Source organism: Poecilia formosa, unplaced genomic scaffold (assembly GCF_000485575.1).
Source record: "Poecilia formosa unplaced genomic scaffold, Poecilia_formosa-5.1.2 Scaffold614, whole genome shotgun sequence".
Classification (NCBI taxonomy): Eukaryota; Metazoa; Chordata; class Actinopteri; order Cyprinodontiformes; family Poeciliidae; genus Poecilia; species Poecilia formosa.
This window is the reverse complement of record NW_006800553.1, coordinates 1-18,453: the sequence shown is the minus strand read 5'-3', so window position 1 is coordinate 18,453 and position 18,453 is coordinate 1. Positions and strand designations below refer to the sequence as shown.

Here is an 18,453-nt window from a genome sequence, read left to right as displayed (position 1 = left end):
TCCTCGAGGAATTTTAGTAATCGAGGTACTCGAATCATTCGAGGAATCGTTTCAGCCCTAAATTTGAGTTTTAAAATACTACTGGCAGAGTGTGCTGTGGTGGTGCAGAGGTTAAGCACAACCCACATATGGAGGATCTAGTTTCCAAAGTGGCTGTCCTGGGTTTGCTTCCCGGTCCCCCCCTTCTCTCATTATCCACTTTTTTTTTTGTCAATTTACTACCAAATAAAAACCACTAGAGCAATTAAAACCTTTTTTTCCCCAGAAACTACTGGCCATCAATAATCCCCAAATTCATTTTAAAAGACATTAGATGCCACTTGAATGTACAGAAACACCAGCACCAGTTGCAGTATATAATCTACTTTTATTTCAAAACATCAAACAGCATGGACATCAGTCACCAATATGACATACTAATAATAATTTAAAAAAAAACATTTTGGCAGTTTTTATATATGCCACCAGTACAAAACACCAGAGTCAAATGGCTCAATTGCCTCCTCATTGTGTAGATACGTTCTCCAGAGTCCTGCTAGTCATCTAATTATTCTATTCAGGTGTGGTGCAGCAGCTGCACATCTAAATGTTGCAGGACAGTGGTCCTCCAGAACTGGTGTTTGACACCTGTGTCATAGATCAAGTCAACGGTTCAGCATAGCCACTCCCCCGTGTTGCAGTCTACAGCCAAAAACTTAAAGAAAATGACCCCTGCAGCTAAATAATATTAACTCAAATGGCCTCCAGATTTTCCTGACAGTTTTAATGTTCGGTTAAGATAAACAGTCGTATATACCGTGATATCCAAACAAATAAACGTACGTTAAGTGAAGTATGTATATGAATTGATACTCTTGCGTAAACAGAAAATTAATGCCTCCATAAAAAATAGTCAAAAACATGATCATTATAACATGGAACTTACCTTGTTATAATAAGCTACAGACAAGATGCCATACTGCTGCCCCCGTTCCTCAGGCAAACATGTGACGCAGTTGCGGAACAAGTCGGCGTCGGGCGGGGCTAATGACCGGGCCCAAATAATAAAGCCCATGACAATTTAACTTTACAACATGGACATGCCTGCAACAGCGGAGCTAACAAGTTTCATCACCATACTATGCGACTATGTCATTCTGAAATCCATCTGACATGAAGTACAACAAACCAAGAAAACAACAGAAACATCAGGCTACTGGTCACTAATGATGAAACGATACAAATTCAAAACATGTTAATGTCCGTAGAAATGCTCTAGCTAGTTTGCCATTTGTTTCCAAGTGACTGATGATGACGTTGGTGACAAGCTTTACCCAGAATGCACCTGGAGACAATAAGGACGATTCAATTGTAGTTTTGTGTGTCATAAAGTTAAATGTAAGAGTGAAAATAAAGCCAGTAATGTAGCACAACTTTTATTCAACATTTTATGCCCACTATGTCACTAAAATCAGTCAGTCTGGTAAGGTTTTTAGCAACCATGATTCAACAATGGGGCACCCTACTATATAAGCTACTGGGGTATCATATACAATTTTCAACACAGGAGAGTTCTCCTTTTAAAGCTCTTGTTAGATGTGATTAGAAATATTGGATCCCTGAATGTATATTTTGCTTTCCATCTGCCCAGATGGGACCCAGGGGCCTGCTGCACTCCTCCTCCACTTCCTGTAACTCCTTCCCTGAAGTGATGTCACAAATATGTCACTAACTGGGATGTACTGTTCTATGTTGATTTCTAAATCAACACCTGACTGATCAATGTGGATTTCTGAATCAACACCTGACTGAGTTAGTGTTGGTGTTAATTTAGAAATCGACACTGGACAGTATTGCTTTTATCTAACTCTTTGGAATAACAAACTCTTTAGGGCAGGGGTGACCAAATCGTCGATCGAAGGTTTTGAGTCGATCTCGGCAGATGATATTCTGAACGCCACCAGGAGCAGCACTTACTCTTCTGACGGGCTTATCAAAAATATTCACAAAGATCCTAAATGTTTGTAGCTTCATTAAAAATGAATAATTATTAAAAAAAAATCAACGAGACGTGTTAAAATTAATAATCTCAGTAATTATTGTTTGAACAAGGTGTTGCGCAATTCAGTGCGTTTCGGTCCCATTAACAAAAAAAGAAAAAAAAGGCGACTCAAAGACCGACTGACGAGCAGAGTAGGAGTTTAAATTAGCTACTCAACCACCGCTGTGCTTATTAATAATCGAGGAATAAATATCAAGCCTGGAAACGTGATATCGTAACGGACTGAATGTTGTGTTTTTAATGTAATCTCTGCTCGGCTTGCGGGCGCAGGCGTTTACCACGGCAACGGGTATGCTTAAACGACAAAGAGACAGAAAGTAAAAAGGTAGGAGTGGTTTAGAGTTGATCACCTGTTCGGGCTGTTTTACCTTTGTTTATCTTTGCTGTGGCTCTTCACACCCGCTGCAGTTTTTGAACATTCAATAAACGACAAACTTGGACTAATTACCTCGTTCATATGTGAGTATACATCAAATAGGACAAATATATTTCATTAAGTTTTAACTAATTCTACAGCGATAATTATGTGAAATTAAATTAATTATATCCCGACTTCCGAAGATTTGCCTTTACCCTTGGGTTAGTTTCTCATATTGAGGTAATCAAACCAAAGTTCAGATCTGCCATAACTGACTGACACCTGCTAGGGTCAGGTTTGCAACCAGCTTCTGACTGAGAAACCAGTAACCTGCTCCCAGTGTCAGAATCTCACTGAGGAAGAAACTGCGTTAGGTTTTCTGTCACTTTATTATTTCTGCTATAACTGATGCATATTCGCAGATAAAATAAGTCAATAGAGTTTAATTAGCAATTTTTATGTCTTTGTGTCATGAGGTAGATTTCAAGCGGCTGGTGAGAGAAAAAGTAGATCTTGCTCTCAAAAAGTTTTGGCACCCCTGCTTTAGGGAAACTAACACTCATGTTTTTGAATTAGACTAAACAAGTGTTTAACAACACTGTATTTTTAATCTACAACACTTACACTGGACATCTAACACTTTTGAATTTGCTTTGTAAATTCTTGACCCAACTTGAAACTAGATGATTGTATTCTCCAGGCTTTTGAAAGCTTTCTTCTGTCTCATGCATAATATGAGGTCTGCAGCTCCAGGTAGTTAGTTAGGTGGATCGCCTTGACACCAGGTAAATCCTCAAGATTATAAGAGAAGTAGAAGTATTTTTTTTACTGAGATAATACAGATCATATCCTAAATATACGCTTATGTTTTCGAGATATCTCGGCTGTTCCTTCCTATTTAGGGCATTAGCATACTTGTGATCAACTTTGCTTTGTTTTGAACTGGAGAAACGCCATCCGGGTCACGTGACTGAAACCCAGCAATACCGCTGTCTTGGCTCGCACGCACTCAACTCGAACTGTCAACCAGATATGACAAAATTGCGACTGTAACTCAGCCTTGAGTCCCTGACATCACCGCTGTACCACCGTGACAGAAAAAAGGGGATGTAAGCTGGCGGCTGGGCTACTACAATTTACAATCAGTCTAGAGTTAACTCACACATTGTGAATAATATCATAGTTGCTCCCTGTAACTAGCACGGCTCCCTGACTGTTCTGGCTGGGCTGGTAGTTTTGACGGGTCTGAATCGCTGCCAATAAAAAAGTCCGGTTCACCTCCAAGACAAAATATGCGTGCAGTTTTTGGGTTTTGCTTACTCTCTTTTTTCCATCATTTTCACTTTGCCGCTCCATGAAGCTCCACTCATATTAACTTCGTCCGTAAAATTGCTGTAGCTAGTTGCCATCTGTTGCCAAGAGACAGATGATGTTGGTGGATGCCTGGTGACAAGTTTTACCCAGAATACACTTGGAGACAACATTGGCGATCCTCTTGTAATTTTGAGTGTCATAAAGTTAAATGTAAGAATAAAAATAAAGCTAGTCATGTAGCACAACATTTTATTCAATATTTTACACCCACTATGTCACTAAAATCAGTTAGTCTTGTAAAGTTTTTAGCAACCATGAGTCAACAATGACAACCTACAATGACAGCCCACTGGGGCTATTTATTACATAATTTTCCATACACCGAACTCAACAGGAGAGAGCTTTTCGCCAGCTCTCATCAGATGTGATAAAGGTTTGATCCCCGAAGGTCAAATTCTCCCTTCCATCCGGGTCCCTCCTGGGCCGGGAGCCCGCTGCCACAAAGCCCCTTCCCTGCTCGCAGGATCCGCGCTGAGGTTAACTTAATAAAGCCAGCTGTGTGATTGGTCCACTCTCCAGCTTTAAATGCATAAACTTATTTCTAACCTTTTAGAAATAAATCTGCTCCGCGAGTGAAACGCTCAGAACAGAGATGCTTGCAGTCTGGCTTAAAGATTTATCAAATGAAAAAAAAATAAAAATTGAGATTTTTTTTTCTTCAATTAGTAATTTTTCTAAAAATAAAAACAAGCAACGCCTAGCCTGGCGGGAGACCTAGCAAAGCATGGCTGGCCGCCAGGCTTACAACACACTGGGGGAAACCCTGTATTCCTTACATTATGTTTGGCTGATCTTTTGTTTAAATGCCATATTTGTCTGGGAACTTTTTGGTGATTTGTAATTGACTATCATTCACTGTAATTATTAACAAAGCAATAATGTTAGAAATTATAAAGATTTTTGACAGGTTTAACTGTTTTGTTTCTGTTTCTAAAATGTAGGCCTGGTTTTCTCCCAGATCCTAATGATGGCAGTTTGTACGTTCTTGGTGGAAAACATAAGGAGGGCTTGATGGTAAGATAGTTTATATTGTATCACATTTTCTTTTGTATTTTTTTATGTTTTGTCAAAACAAGCATGATGGTTTCCCGTTTCCATAGAAACTGCCTTTTACCATCCCAGAGCTGGTTCAATCCTCCCCCTGCAGAAGCTCTGATGGCATGCTCTACACAGGTCTGATCTTATACATGTCTTATCAATTTCTGATCTTTCTTTGATTGTAAATTGTCCTAAAAGAAGACAAATACTTTTTCAAAAGTCTAGGGTCATTCCTCATTTCATTTTATATTTCTCCCATGGAGATTGAACTTGTTAGGTGATCTTGATCACCACAGTTCTTTAAACGTTCTTAAGTTTTTGTTAATACTTTTTGTCTGGACTTTGGCTGCTTTTTTGCTCACTTTCTGCTAGGGCGACAAGTAACGATTATGTTATTAATCGATTATTCTATTGATTATTCTGATGATTAATTGGATAAATAAAATTGGTATATTCAACAGATTTTTCATTCAACCTATTTAGCCATTTTCCTGCAATATTAGAATATATAATACTTTTTTAAAATAAGAAAATAAACATGTTATTGCGTAAATGTAATAACAGTATTCCTTTATTGAATTTGAACCAGGTAGAGCTAAAACTGTCTCTTAATGAGAGAGTGACACAGAGAGAGTGTGTGTGATACAGTTAGAGAAAAGTCTGGCTCTTAGGAAGCAAACTATACAGTTTTACTTTTACAGTATAGTGCTTTATAAACGCATAACTCACCTGTCTGCTGTTTGTAGATAACCTTCCTTCTTGGTGTGTGTGTGTGTGTGTGTGTGTGTGTGCGTGCGTGCGTGCGTGCGTGCGTGCGTTTACACAGGAAAAAAACATGACGTGTGGTTTGTAGTGGATCCTGAAACGGGCGAAAAGCAAACAAGTTTAACCACCTCCTCCTCTGAGTCCATCTGTCCCAACACTCCTTTGCTCTACATTGGACGCACCGGTCTGTCGCACACACACAGCACTTCAGGAGCCAGGCTCATGTGAGCCTGACTCAATTAGTCTGAAATTAATGAGTGTTTCCCTTTGTTTCCAGAGTATATGGTTACCATGTTTGATACTAAGATACAAGAGCTTCGATGGAATGCTACGTACAACGATTACTCTGCTCATCCTTATGATGAGAAGCAAAACTACAGTACGTCTCTGAGCACAGATTCACAAAGTTAAACAAATAGTTTGTTCAACAACCTCAAAGACTTAAGCACTGTCTTATCTGCAAAAAGTATTTATATCTGTTGAACTTTTTTAAACTTTATCATTTCATTATCATGAAACTTAGTGTATTTTCTTGGGATTTTATGTTTTAGACCATCACAAAGGATATATTTAAACAATACGTTTCTTGGTGCTTTTGCATAAAGGCCTGGTCTGTGGAATTCCTGACTTTGTTGACTTCACAAGATATTTGGTTGCAGTTGTTTTTTTTAAGGCACTTTCTGCTAGGGTGCCCTTCACCTCTCGCTTGCCATGGAGACGCTGCGCTTTCTCACCTTCTCCTCTGCTAATGAAGAGAGCAGTACACAATGTTATACTGCCAGTCCTAGAACTAACTTTAAGTAATCTTCCTCCAGAAATGGCTCATCTGGTGTCTAGTGGTGATGGTCTTGTGGTGACCGTTGACCGGGAATCAGGTAGGAGGATCTGTGTGGATTATACATTTCCTTACTCTTGTCTCAGCCGTCTAGCAGGGATTTGAAGTGTTTATCTTGCTTTTCAGGCGATGTCCTGTGGACTCAAAACTACGGTTCACCTGTTGTAGGGGTATACCTCTACTATGAAGAGTCACTGAGACATGCCCCTCACCTCTCGCTTGCCATGGAGACGCTGCGCTTTCTCACCTTCTCCTCTGCTAAAGACCAGACAGAAGCTCACTCTACGTTAAAATGGAGCTACCAGTTTGTGACGGAGCAAGCCAGAACACAAACCCAATTAATGTAAGAACATTTCCATTGCTCCCATTAAAATGAAGATTGTGTCTGGTAGGAACAAGTCTCCATGAAGGATTCTTGCAGATCCAAATAGTTGGATCTGCAAGAAAACTTCGTTGTAGGGCCGAACGTTAATGGCATAAAACTCAACTTCATGTTTGTTATGAAATCTATAAAGAAAGACTGCAAAGCTATCACTCTACACTAAAACATGCAAGGGAAAAATTCTTTGTGGAAATCATAAACAACAACATTAACGATGCTCAAGCTTCATTTGCAACAGCTGACAGGCTCACAAACCCTCCTGTGATTGTACCACCTGAACTCCAATCAAACACGGCCTGCAATACATTTTCTAACTTCTTTGAAGAGAAAATTAACAAAATTACAGGATTAATCTGCACATAAATCTAAATCTAGTACCAATGCTATGTACAAACATAACAAAACATAAATAATGACTCAGTTTCAACTACTTAACTATAAAAAGTTAGGATAAATTATAAATAAATTAAACTTCACTTAATGATGTCTTGATAAAATACCCACAACTTAAGAAAGTTGTCTGTTATTCCATCTGATGTGACTCAAAAATTTAGAAAAGTGCTGTGCACAAAAAAAAAAAAAATCGGATGCTTAAAGCCGTGCGCACATATGTGGCTGTGCACCTTTCCTTTATAAATCCTAATTTGAGGGAAGTAGAGCGCAGCTGCTCTCCCGCACTGTCGCCACCCTTAAATACATATGTAAATTCATATAAATACCCGGAAGTCTGCCATCACATGAAGCAATAACCATGGCAATGTCCTTGCTTGTAGCAGCATAAGTATTTATAATAATAATTCTATATTTTATGTAAAATGTGCTTTCAGGGCACAAGGTCACCTCACAAAAACAAAAATAATACATTTTAAAGAAAAAAAAAATCCAAATAAAAAAAAAAATAAATAAAGAGATCGTGCAAATGCCTGTTTGAACAGTAGCACATCCAGCAGGGATTTAAAGAATGACAGCTTGTCAGAGAGCCCTTTGAATGGGAATGTGGATGTTTATGCTAAATAGTAGAATCATCTGCAGAAGTTGTACATTTACAGAATAGAGATGCTTTCTGTCCATAAAGGTACATTCTCACAAAGCCAGTGGCTCCACTGAAGGATGGCTGCAGCTGGACCGGTACCGGTACCACATGGCTCCTTCTTTAAGTTCTGCTCGGAGCTCCAGGATGATCAGTCCAGGCAATCTAAACGCTAATAAACCATCAACATTTCCCAGCAGACCAATATGATCTCTGATCAATCGCTCCCTCTGAATCCTTCGATTTGGGATGTTCTCCACCAGAGCCAAAGCACTGTGCCACAATTACGTTGTGCCACGAAATTGTGGCGCAGCGCACAGGTGTGCCCCTTGGTGCAGCTACTTATGTATGTGTGATTGTATACACACCTTGATCACCTTAAAATAATCAAACCTGTTTGAAGTTAATCTGCTGATCCAACCCTGTTTCCTTTTTTTTAGTGAGAATGAAATTACCCCAAAGATTCATTTCATGCACTCCGATGCACAGACCAGTGTGTTAGATCTTTATGAGAGACAAAAACTGAGGAAGAGTGCTATTTACATTAGAGTGAGGTTTTTGCATCTTTTTATTTTTATTTTCTTTATTTTGTGTGTGTGTGTTATGTTATTGTCTGAGGATATATGCGATTCAATTTCATCGTTTACATTTAAACAATAAAATATTAAAATCATGAAAAAAACATCGGGTTTTGATGCTGCTTGGTTTAAATAACTGAATGTCGTCAAATTTCAGTGTATTTAGGTGAGTTTTGACGCTTTGTAGTTTTATATTGACCACAGAAAAAGTTTGCGTGGCTGCTGCACATTTTCACGCTAGTGAAAAAGTATGCGTATATTTACTCAAACTTAGACGCAAAGTTAATTTTTATACATTCCGGCTTGTGCGTAAAAATATGGTGCCGCACATTTTTTGTGCTCACACAGCTTTATGCATGAGGCCCCAGGTGTTTTCCCCCAGGGTTTAAAAACAGCAGTTATCAAACCACTGATAAAAAAGAATGATCTGGATAAATCACTATTGCAGAATTACAGGCTGATCTCCAACCTTCCATTCATCAGCAAAATTATTGAAAAAATTGTTTTAATAGTTAAAAAGTTTGTTAACAATTACCAATCACTTTGACGTCTTTCAGTCTGGTTTCCGTGCTCACCACAGGATTGAGACTGGTCTAGTCAAAGTGTTCAATGACATCACAGTTTCCCACAGTGTATTACAAGACATGTTTTACTAGCTCCCCCACAAAACCCCCTTCACCAGGCTAAGCATTGCTTGTTTTTGTTTTTGGGAAAATATATATTTTTATTTTTTAAGCCAGATTGCAAGTGTCTCTGTTGCTCTGAGCGTTTCACTGGTGGAGCAGATTTATTCTTAAAACACAGCAAATTTGTAAGTGGTCAGTCAACTACTACAGAGTTGAATTTAGCACTTTGAAAGTGTCTATATTGGTCCACTCTGGATGGTGTAATTTTGAACGTGTAATTTGTGATACAGTTGAATCAACACTCACAGTAGTTGAAATTAAACACACATCAGTGTTGACTTACCCAACACTAGTGTATTTAGTCAAAAGTTAACACGATGAACGTGTTAATCTAATACAGAACAGTGTGAAGTATATATCAACATAGAAATCTGAGTTTTAAAATACTGCTGGCAGAGTGTGCTGTGGTGGTGCAGGGGTTAAGCACAACCCACATATGGAGGATCTAGTTTTCAATGCGGCTGTTGTGGGTTCACTTCCCTTTCTTCCCCTTCTCTCATTACCTACTTTTTTTTGTCAATTTACTACCAAATAAAAGCCACTAGAGCAATTAAAGCCTTTTTTCCAGAACATACTGGCCATCAATAATCCCCAAATTCATTTTAAAAGACATTAGATGCCACTTGACCCTACAAAAACACCAGCACCAGTTGCAGTATATAGTCTACATTTATTTCAAAACGTCAAACAGCACTGACAGTATACAACAAAGTTCATACATTCATGGTACTTTGCACTGAAGGTGAAGTGTGCTTTGAAAGTTAATTGAAATGGATGGTCTTGTGATCACTGTTGTTGAAGTGTCTTCGGTGCTGCTCTTGTCTTCACCAACATGAAGGAGGAAGACTTCCAGCCTGGAAGAAAAAAACAGGAAATATAGTAGAAACATTAGGATAATAGATAAATATTTTAAAAAGAAGTGTGAGCAAAACTAATTAGACCCACCTGTGTGTGTCACCATCATATTCATTCAAATTACTCTGCCCACCCTGTTTACAAGATAAAGCATTAAAAAGTCAGAAATAATTACTAAAGAAATTAGTCAGCTTATAGAAAATATTTTGGACAGCATTAAAAGTCGTGCCAACCTGTCTGAAGAAATGTGTTGAAGTCATCATAACAGGCTTCAGTCACCAACATGGCATACTAATACTAAAAATCATTTTGGCAGTTTTTATATATGCCACAGGTACAAAACACCAGAGTCAAATGGCTCAATTGCCTCCTCATTGTGTAGATACGTTCTCCAGAGTCCTGCTAATCACCGAATTTTATTCAGGTGCAGCGGCACATCTAAATGTTGCAGGGCAGTGGTCCTCCAGGACTGGAGTTTGACACCTGTGGCTCAGATCAAGTCAACGGTTCAGCACAGCCACGCCCCCATTTTGCAGTCTACAGCCAAAAACTTAAAGAAAACGACCCCGCAGCTAAATAATATTAACTCAAATGGCCTCCAGATTTTCCTGACAGTTTTAATGTTCGGTTAAGATAAACAGTCGTACATACCATGATATCCAAACAAATAAATGTACTTTTAGCGAACTATGTATATGAATGATACTCTTGCATAAACGGAAAATTAATGCCTCCATAAAAAATAGTCAAAAACATGATCATTTTAACATGGAACTTACCTTGTTATAATAAGCTCCAGACAAGACGTCATACTGCTGCCTCCGCTCCTCAGGCAAACATGTGACGCAGTAGCGTAGCGGTTCTCAACGTGGGCTCTACCACCCTCCAGGGGGCGTTCAGAGGACGGCAGGGGGCTCTGGCGGAAATTTTTACAAAAGGGGGGCGCTGGGATTCCTGTGGGGCATGTTTGGTCGAAGGTAAACTTTGCACCTTAAATGCACAACAATGCCAGTTTAGACTTTGAGCAACTTGCTAAAACTGCATTGTTTTAGCAAGTTACAGTTGCAGCATTAAAACATGCTGCAACTGTATCGATGGTAGCTCTCCTTCTCTTCAGTGTTTGTAACTTCTTGGCGCAGCTCCGCGCTCCTGCTAGCTTCACCGCATCAGTTCAGCGTTACACCGACTGATGACGTTGCTGTGATTCACTTGTCTGGTGTCTGATTTTCAAATATTTTATGTTTTATTGAGGATTTTTGTACATATTTTTTTGGCAGTTCTGTGATCATGTCAAAGCAGCAGCTTGTATTAAAAAGTGTTTTATTTCCGTTTGAAAGCTGCCCGCTTCCATGGAAGGACAACAGAAAATCGCTCTTATAAACATGTAATTACTAAAATCACGATACCCTCACTTTGTATCCCTCTGAAAAATGAACCCATTTAAATAAAGAAATCCCTCCATGGGTGATACCACGATAGAGAACTTTCATTTTATAGCGTTAACGCCGATGCTGTAAGTGGCCCAGTATGAAACGGGGGTGATGGAACAACGGTACCACAGCACTTTTAAATTTCAATAATCAGAATACCGAAATTGTTTCCGTTGTTTTAAAAGGTTTATGTCAGTCTGCCTTTTCCCTATCGATACGCTTCCCGACTGCCCTGCACCGTAGGGGGTAAAAAAAACCAAAAAAACGACGCGCACATTGCGCAACACTCTGAAACAAGAGAAGCGGGACAAAAAACGGAGCGACGAACTAGATGTGAATTATGGCATAAAAACAGAGAATCCGACGCTGAACAGTGAAAAATCAACACATGATGTGAAACATGACGATTAGGCGACGCAGCAGGTGATGAGTGAAGATTACTGGTGGTGAGCGTCAATAAAGATAAAATAAATCTAGCAACAGGAAAGAAACTAAAGTGGACATAGCAATAAACCAAGAGAGGACAATATTAATCAAAGGAAACTAAATGGAAATGAATGAAAAACAAAATGCAAGAATAAACTAAGAAACTAAAGTAAATACAGAGGAATAAAGTGGTATGACTTTCAATTTGACTCATTAGGATTTGATTAAGAACCAGATTTGTTCTTTGTAATTTCTGTCCAGTAAAACTATTAAACTATAAATCTATAGACAGGTCTATATAAAGATATAATCCATGTTTCTGTCTCATATTTGTATGGCATTAAAAGGACGTGGAACTTTTGTTTTTCCACTGAAAGCTCTGGTTTGCACAATAAATGCCATGTGGGTGAAATTTTATGGATGATACTCTGATGTGCCATTCTCCTGAAGGCAGCACAGAGCTGCACCACCAGAAACAGAAACACTGAAGAGAAGAAGAGCTATGATTGACGTAGTTGGAGTTCCATCCATGTTTTAATGTTCCAGAGCTCAGTCGTTTTGCAAATAGATCAAAGTTTAAACTGGCATGTTGTTCATCTTTTATCTGGTCATTTTGTGCAAGATTTAGCAACTAGAAAATGGCACAAAATAAGAATATTTTTTCCACTCTGATTGGCTGCTGTTAGGCCTACTGATTTTAAGTTGAATGTTTATTGCATTTTTCGTAGACACCTGTGAAAATAATTTCTATTCACATTGCTTTTTTGTTCTCTGGGAAATTATTTTTGATGATAAATACAGAAACAAGCATAAAAATCAAAACATCTAAAATAGTGATAGCAATAATAAAATAATAATCAGTGTAAAGTAGCCTACAAATTCTTTGGTGGGGGTCAGTGACCTGGATAAAGGCTAGGGGGCCGGTGGCCCAAAACAGGTTGAGAAACACTGCTTTAGCTAGTTTGCCATTTGTTTCCAAGTGACTGATGATGACGTCGGTGACAAGCTTTATCTAGAATGAACCTGGAGACAATAAGGACGATTCATTTGTAGTTTTGTGTGTCATAAAGTTAAATGCAAGAGTGAAAATAAAGCCAGTCATGTAGCACAACATTTTATTCAATATTTTACACCCACTATGTCTGGTAAGGTTTTTAGCAACCATGAGTCAACAAAGGGGGACCCTACTATACAAACTACTGGACTATCATATACCATTTTCAACAGGAGAGGGCCCTTCTTTTATAGCTCTTGTCAGATGTGATTAAAAAAATTGGATTCCTGAAAGCATATTTTGCCTCCCATCTGGGCCCCCTCTAGGCCTGGGCCAAGGACCTTACTGCACCCATGACCCTTTCTGTAACTCTTCCCCTGAAGTGATATCACAAATATGTTACAACTGTGGGATGAACTGTTCTATGTTGATTTCTAAATCAGCACCAGACTGCGTTAGTGTTGGTGTTAATTTTAGAAATCAACACTTGACACTTGACTGTATTGCTTTTATTTAACTAACACTTACACTCATGTTGTTGAATTAGACTAAACAAGTGTTGAATTAGCACTATTTTTAACATACAACACTTACACTGGAAATCTAACACTTTTGAATTTGCTGTGAAGTTCATGCATTTAATGCCGGGAACATGGACCAATCACACAGCTGGCGCATCGCCGCCTTGCCTCGCGCGCTGTCAATTCTTTATATCTAAGTTTATGTTGGCGTGTGCCTCCTTTCACTCAAACTGAACACAGGCTGACCTGTATGGATATTTATTTACATCAACCCCCTGTGAGGAATTGTGTTTCATTGGAAAACTGTACATCAAGGTAAGAGCTTAAACCCACCACGTTAGCTCTGGTTGCGCAGCACTATGTGAACCGCAGGAATAACTTATAGTGGCCCCTTCAGAGGTGCGCGTTGAGGGAGCGGTGAGAATGATTTATCTTTGTGAACAAAGAATTATATGTGGCATCTACATCTCAACACGCTTCCCCGCACCGGGCTCTGTTTTCCCTGTAAACTTTATGTCTGTGATCCCGGTTGGCCGGTGCGTTAGTGGTTAACGAACCAGCGTTAACCTCATCATGCAGGTTCATCCTGGTAAGGAGCTTTTGCGCTCGCCTCGTAGTCACGCAGGGAAAATAAACATTTAATCATGAATGATAATTATGTATACACAGTCATTTTGATAATATGCTAATATAAACACTTAAAGCCTGTTTTGCCTTCATTATAAGCCTTATATAAGGCCTTATATAAGGCTGGTTCTTTATTATTTTATTATTATTTTTAGTATTATTTTTCCAGTTACACGATGCATCATCCATCTATCCATCCATTTTCTTACACCCTTGTCCCTTAGTGGGGTCGGGAGGGTTGCTGGTGCCTATCTCCAGCTAACGTTCCGGGCGAGAGGCGGGGTCACCCTGGACAGGCCGCCAGTCTGTCGCAGGGCAACACGATGCATCAAACCATACCAAATGCTTTGTCCATTTAGTCAGCCAGAATTAAGGCACGCGGGCGTGCAGAGATTTGCATGCAGCCACGCCTGAGCAGAGTTGAGTTCCATTTCTCTTCCATGTCGTGTCAACAGACACGACATGGAAGAGCTACTAAAGCCATATTAGCAGCATTAATTAAATCTCCTGTTTGTTGTGCATCTCTGTGTGTAATGAAGCAGATTTAACTCATCCACAGGGCCGGTCAGAGGCTGCATCAGGCCTTGAACAAAATTTAACTTGCTGCTAAAAACATCAGCACCTCTAACAGCTTCTTGTGTTAAATTTAGTGAAATCTGGGAGATGGGGAGTAGTTTAATTGGTCAACCTAAAAAGCAATAAGTTAAAATTCCAGTTTACTCATTTGTATTTTTGAACAAACAGAGCTCAAACCCAAAGATTAAACTCACAGCATCAGATTGTAGCTATGGTAACCAAACAATCTAACTATGAATATTGTTCTTTGAACTTTTACAAAGTAAACTTGCCAGCTCCTTAAAATCTTACATTTAGAATTAGAATTTTTGTATGATGAAACCATTAAATCAATTCAGCAGCATTGACATTCGCGATAATGTTCTCAAATGTTACATTATGTATTTGTGATCTGTGTAGAAATATTATCATTTATGGCCCCTGAAGTCCTGGGCGCCTTTTGGAGCCACTGACTTAATTTGGATTAAACAGAAGTGAAATTGATATTCATTTTAATTGTATTTTTTGATTTTATGTTTTTAAGATTAGTTGTGGGTTTAGATAGCATTTCCCGTAACATAAACTATCCAGTAATATTTTTACATTTCCTGTCTACTTAACATCTTTAAATACAAAAAAATGGTGGACCGCCTCGACTCTCCGACCACCGAGCTTTGCAAGTTTTCTGGGGGAAACGCTGGACATCCATATAAACGCAGACAGTAGAAGAATCACAGTGCTGGTTCTGTTGGACCTCAGTGCAGCTTTTGACACTGTTGAACATGACATATTACTGGAACAACTGGAGAATTGTGTAAGATTCTCCGGTCCTGTACTCAGTTTGTTTGAATCTTGCATAAAGAACTGGGATTTCTTTGTTTCAGCAGGTAACTTCTCATCAGAGTGGAAGCAAGTCCCATTGGGGTACCCCAAGGTTCAATCCCAGGATTCCTCTTATTTAATATCTATATGCTCCCACTAGCTCAGGTTATAAGAGGAAATAAGATTAGCTCCCATAACTACGTGGATGATGCATATCTCTACATTACGATTTCACCAGGTGACTCTGAACCTATTCAGTCACTGAACAGATGCTTAGAACAGATAAATGTGTGGATCTGCCACAACTTTGTCCAGCTGAACAGAAACAAAACCGAAGTCATTACCTTTGAACCTTATTACAACTAAAAACTAGAGACCAGGCCCAAAATCTGGGTGTAGTGATGGACTCTGACCTGAACATTCAGAGCCACATAAAACAGTTACAAAATTGGCCTTCTATCACCTGAAGAACATTTCTAGGATTAAAGGACTCATGTCTCAACAAAATCTAGAGAAACTCATTCATGCATTTATCTTTAGTCCAAGGGTCGTCAACCCAAAATGTTGAAAGAGTCATATTGGACCAAAAAAACAAAAAACAAATCTGTTTGGAGCCGCAAAAAATTTAAAGCCTTATATAAGACTTATAATGAAGGCAAAACAGGCTTTAAGTGTTTATATTAGCCTATTATCAAAATGATAATAGGCTAAGTGTATACATAATTATCATTCATGATTAAATGTTTATTTTCCCTGCAGTGCGTCCAGGAAGGAATGACTCACCACGTGATTACTCTGTTGTACCATGGTGCTTTAAGTTTGCCTTCCATTACAATACTTATGTTTTATGTTTTGTTGCATTGATAAAATTAAAGAAATGCAATGAAGAAATCAGATTTTTGATGTCATTTTTATTATGAAAATCAACAGGGAAAGGGTAATTTTTTTCCCTGCTCCCAAATGCAGTTTGCATAACGATCACTCTTTGTAAATAATCACGTTAAGTGTGTGATAAAAAAAAAAACAGCATCAAAACAGAACGTGCATAATGTGCCCCTTATCTGGGCAACAAATGGAGTGCAAAAAAAAGCAACCTGCAGTTATAAAATAAAATGGTAGCCTTTTGAAAAGGTAAAGTATATAAAATTAAATACAGTTTAAGTTTGATTTCTGTGCAAATGCCAAGCAAGTCAGTGCAATGGTAAAACATAGCAGCATCCTTCTCTTTTGACACGCAACCATCCTCGGACCTGAGCAACAAAATACAATAATATTGCTAAGTGTCATTCTGCATATATACTGACAAAAATCACTAATCAATTTATACAAACAACCACTTTGTTACTAAATATATGTACCTATGGTAGGATTGTGTTCTACGTGTTTGACTTCTGTTTACGGACATCACTGGACAGCTTCTGAACATCGGGCATGTAAGATGCAACTTTAATCTTGATGCGGCAGCTAATGTAATGCCTTCCTTGGAAATGTCTTTCCACATTACCGTATTTTTCAGACTATAAGCCACTATTTTTTTTTCCCCGGTTTTGATTCTTTGGCTTTTTGGCCGGTTTGGGTTTTTTTTTTTCCTTTTCCGTTTTTTTTTTCCCAAAAATTTGTAGGTGCAGCTTATAGTAAGGTGCCCTCTATAGTCCGGAAAGTATGGTACTCTTTTGTTATTTGACAACTTCTCGCTACAGAGCAAACTTTCAGGTAATCCTCCCACATTGGCAATGAATGCAAATGATTCGGTCCATGAACTGTAGAAAATCTCCCCAGTTATTTTCCTCTTTTCCCCTTTGCTATCCATGGCCCACCACACACTCATCAGTTTAGAGTCGCGTGTTGCCGACCCCTGCTTTAGTCGCATTGATTACTGTAACAGCGTCTTCACAGGTCTGGTTTAAAAAAAATTTTAAAAATCAATCCTCCAGCTGTAGCTGATCCAGAACGCTGCTGCTGATGTTCTCACTAAAACCAGGAAGATAGAGCACATCAACCCAGTTCTAAAGTCCTTCACTAGCTCTTTTACATCCCCAAGGAAGTTTAGGGGTATTGGAGGGGGGCTGTAACAATAAATAAACCAGGGAAAAAAATGAAGAGGCAATACCAGGAGGGTAAAGTTAAAGTTTTATTCTTCAAGAATAATCTAAAGAAAACTTAAAGGTGACGATGAGAACCTAAAGGAAAAGAAAGGGGAGAATAACCACAAAAACCAGGGGTTCTAGCCAACAACAAATCCTCTATCACAGCACCACAAAGCTGCAGCACACATGCTGCCCAATTGGCCAATAGGCACTAAAGCCAGTCTTCCAGCTAGCCTTATACTCTGCTAATCAAGAGGCAGAGTGAATCCAGCTGGGCCTGCTTAACCTGCCTGAGCTCAGCAGCAACCTGAAATGGCGGGGGGGAATCCTACATGCAGCCACCATTGCATGTAACAAGCTCCCAGTAGCTCAAAGACTTTGAAATAATGTTAGTTTATAAATCACTGAGCGGCTTAGCACCACAATACATTAATGATCTGCTGTTGTTGTATCAACCTTCCAGACCTCTCAGGTCTTCTTCTGGTTCTGCTCTGCAACCCGAGAACCAAACATGGAGAAGCAGCGATCAGCTTCTATGCACCACAAATTTGGAACAGACTGAGTGCTTTTAAATCAAAACTAAAAACCCACCAGTTTAGAGTTGCTCTTGAAACATTATAAATTGAACATTAATAAACATTCTGATATGTAACAAAGACACTTGACAATTGTTAATTGTATGTTTTATAGCTTTGTATTTTAGTGTTGCCTTGTTGATGAAAAGTGCTATACAGTAAACTTGATTGATTGAATGTTAAGCTATTTTATGCTCATGTCCTTTTATCATTAATCAACAGGGACTATTATAAGCTCCTTCATGAATATGAAGGTCAGAAATCATTAAACCGGTTGTCAAAAGGTTTGTGTTATTGGGGCCTGCCAGCAATGCATAGGGAGAGCAGTGACTGACCTGCGAAGCAGGTCAGTCACTGCCTCCATGCATTGCATGGCAGGCACCTATTGTTCTACACCCAATAGAATGTCTCTTTATTATTATTATTATTATTATTTATTCTTCTTCCATTACCGTTAATGCGGCTCGTACCGCT

The 18,453-nt window shown here is 38.9% G+C and overlaps 1 protein-coding gene and 1 long non-coding RNA gene across 3 annotated transcripts in view; one reads left to right on the top strand and one right to left on the bottom strand.

Moving 5' to 3' along the window:
* LOC103130194 (serine/threonine-protein kinase/endoribonuclease IRE1-like) overlaps positions 1-7,255 on the top strand; it is a 45,664-nt gene extending 38,409 nt beyond the window's left edge. The window contains exons 4-9 of one of the 2 annotated variants that reach the window (XM_016665734.1): positions 4,715-4,787; positions 4,874-4,946; positions 5,638-5,760; positions 5,854-5,955; positions 6,392-6,451; positions 6,580-7,255. In XM_016665734.1, coding sequence (XP_016521220.1) covers positions 4,715-4,787; positions 4,874-4,946; positions 5,638-5,760; positions 5,854-5,955; positions 6,392-6,451; positions 6,580-6,758 — 610 coding nt within the window. In that variant the 3' untranslated portion in view covers positions 6,759-7,255. Of the gene's footprint in view, positions 1-4,714; positions 4,788-4,873; positions 4,947-5,637; positions 5,761-5,853; positions 5,956-6,391; positions 6,452-6,537 lie in introns of both variants that reach the window. The other variant, XM_007541524.2, reaches the window with a different exon arrangement.
* LOC107834411 (uncharacterized) lies at positions 2,086-17,820 on the bottom strand. Its single transcript, XR_001660203.1, has 3 exons — positions 17,810-17,820; positions 7,266-7,269; positions 2,086-2,208 (listed from the first exon to the last, which is right to left on the bottom strand). It is a non-coding gene; the product is annotated as an uncharacterized LOC107834411 (long non-coding RNA).
* Between the last annotated feature and the right edge of the window lie 633 nt (positions 17,821-18,453).